Source organism: Pyxicephalus adspersus, chromosome 12 (assembly GCF_032062135.1).
Source record: "Pyxicephalus adspersus chromosome 12, UCB_Pads_2.0, whole genome shotgun sequence".
In the NCBI taxonomy this organism is placed as follows: domain Eukaryota; kingdom Metazoa; phylum Chordata; class Amphibia; order Anura; family Pyxicephalidae; genus Pyxicephalus; species Pyxicephalus adspersus.
Window position 1 is genome coordinate 1,481,686 of NC_092869.1, and position 546 is coordinate 1,482,231.

Here is a 546-nt window from a genome sequence, read left to right on the forward strand (position 1 = left end):
GGGGGGGGGGGGACTTACAGTGCAGCCATCCCAGAGAGGCGTCCGTCTTCAGAGAGGTCCGGCTACCCAGCGTGCGGTAGATGATGGGCTCGTTGCCTTTGAAGTTATTCATCGTGCCGGTGTACAGCTCACCATCTATAGAGAGAGAGAGGAGAGAGAGAGAGAGAGAGAGAGAGAAGAGGAGAGAGAGAGAGAGAAGGGGAGAGAGATGAGAGAGAGAGAGAAGAGAAAGAGAGAAGAGGGAGAGAGAAGAGAGGAGGACAGAGAGAAGAGAGGGAGAGAGAGAAGAGAGAAGAGGGAGAGAAAGGGAAAAAGAGGAGAGAGAGAGAGATGGGAGGAAGAGAGGAGAGCAGCGGGAGAAAGGAGAGAGGGAGAGAAGAGGGAGAGAGAGGATAGAGAAGAGAGAGAGAGAGAGAAAAGAGAGAGAGAGAGGGCGAGAAAGAGAGAAAACAAACTTTATTTCTAGCAGTATCAATTATCACATTCATGATTGGATTGCATTGCTGCTCCCTGACACTCTCTGGAGATCCCCGATGGTTGCTGAAG

The 546-nt window shown here is 51.1% G+C and overlaps 1 protein-coding gene across 1 annotated transcript in view; it reads right to left on the bottom strand.

Moving 5' to 3' along the window:
• LOC140341945 (semaphorin-4A-like) overlaps window positions 1-166 on the bottom strand; it is a 5,929-nt gene extending 5,763 nt beyond the window's left edge. Inside the window, exon 1 of the mRNA XM_072427906.1 lies at window positions 19-166. Within this exon, the coding sequence (XP_072284007.1) occupies window positions 19-112 (94 nt within the window). The 5' untranslated portion in view covers window positions 113-166. The remainder of the gene's footprint in view (window positions 1-18) is intronic.
• Between the last annotated feature and the right edge of the window lie 380 nt (window positions 167-546).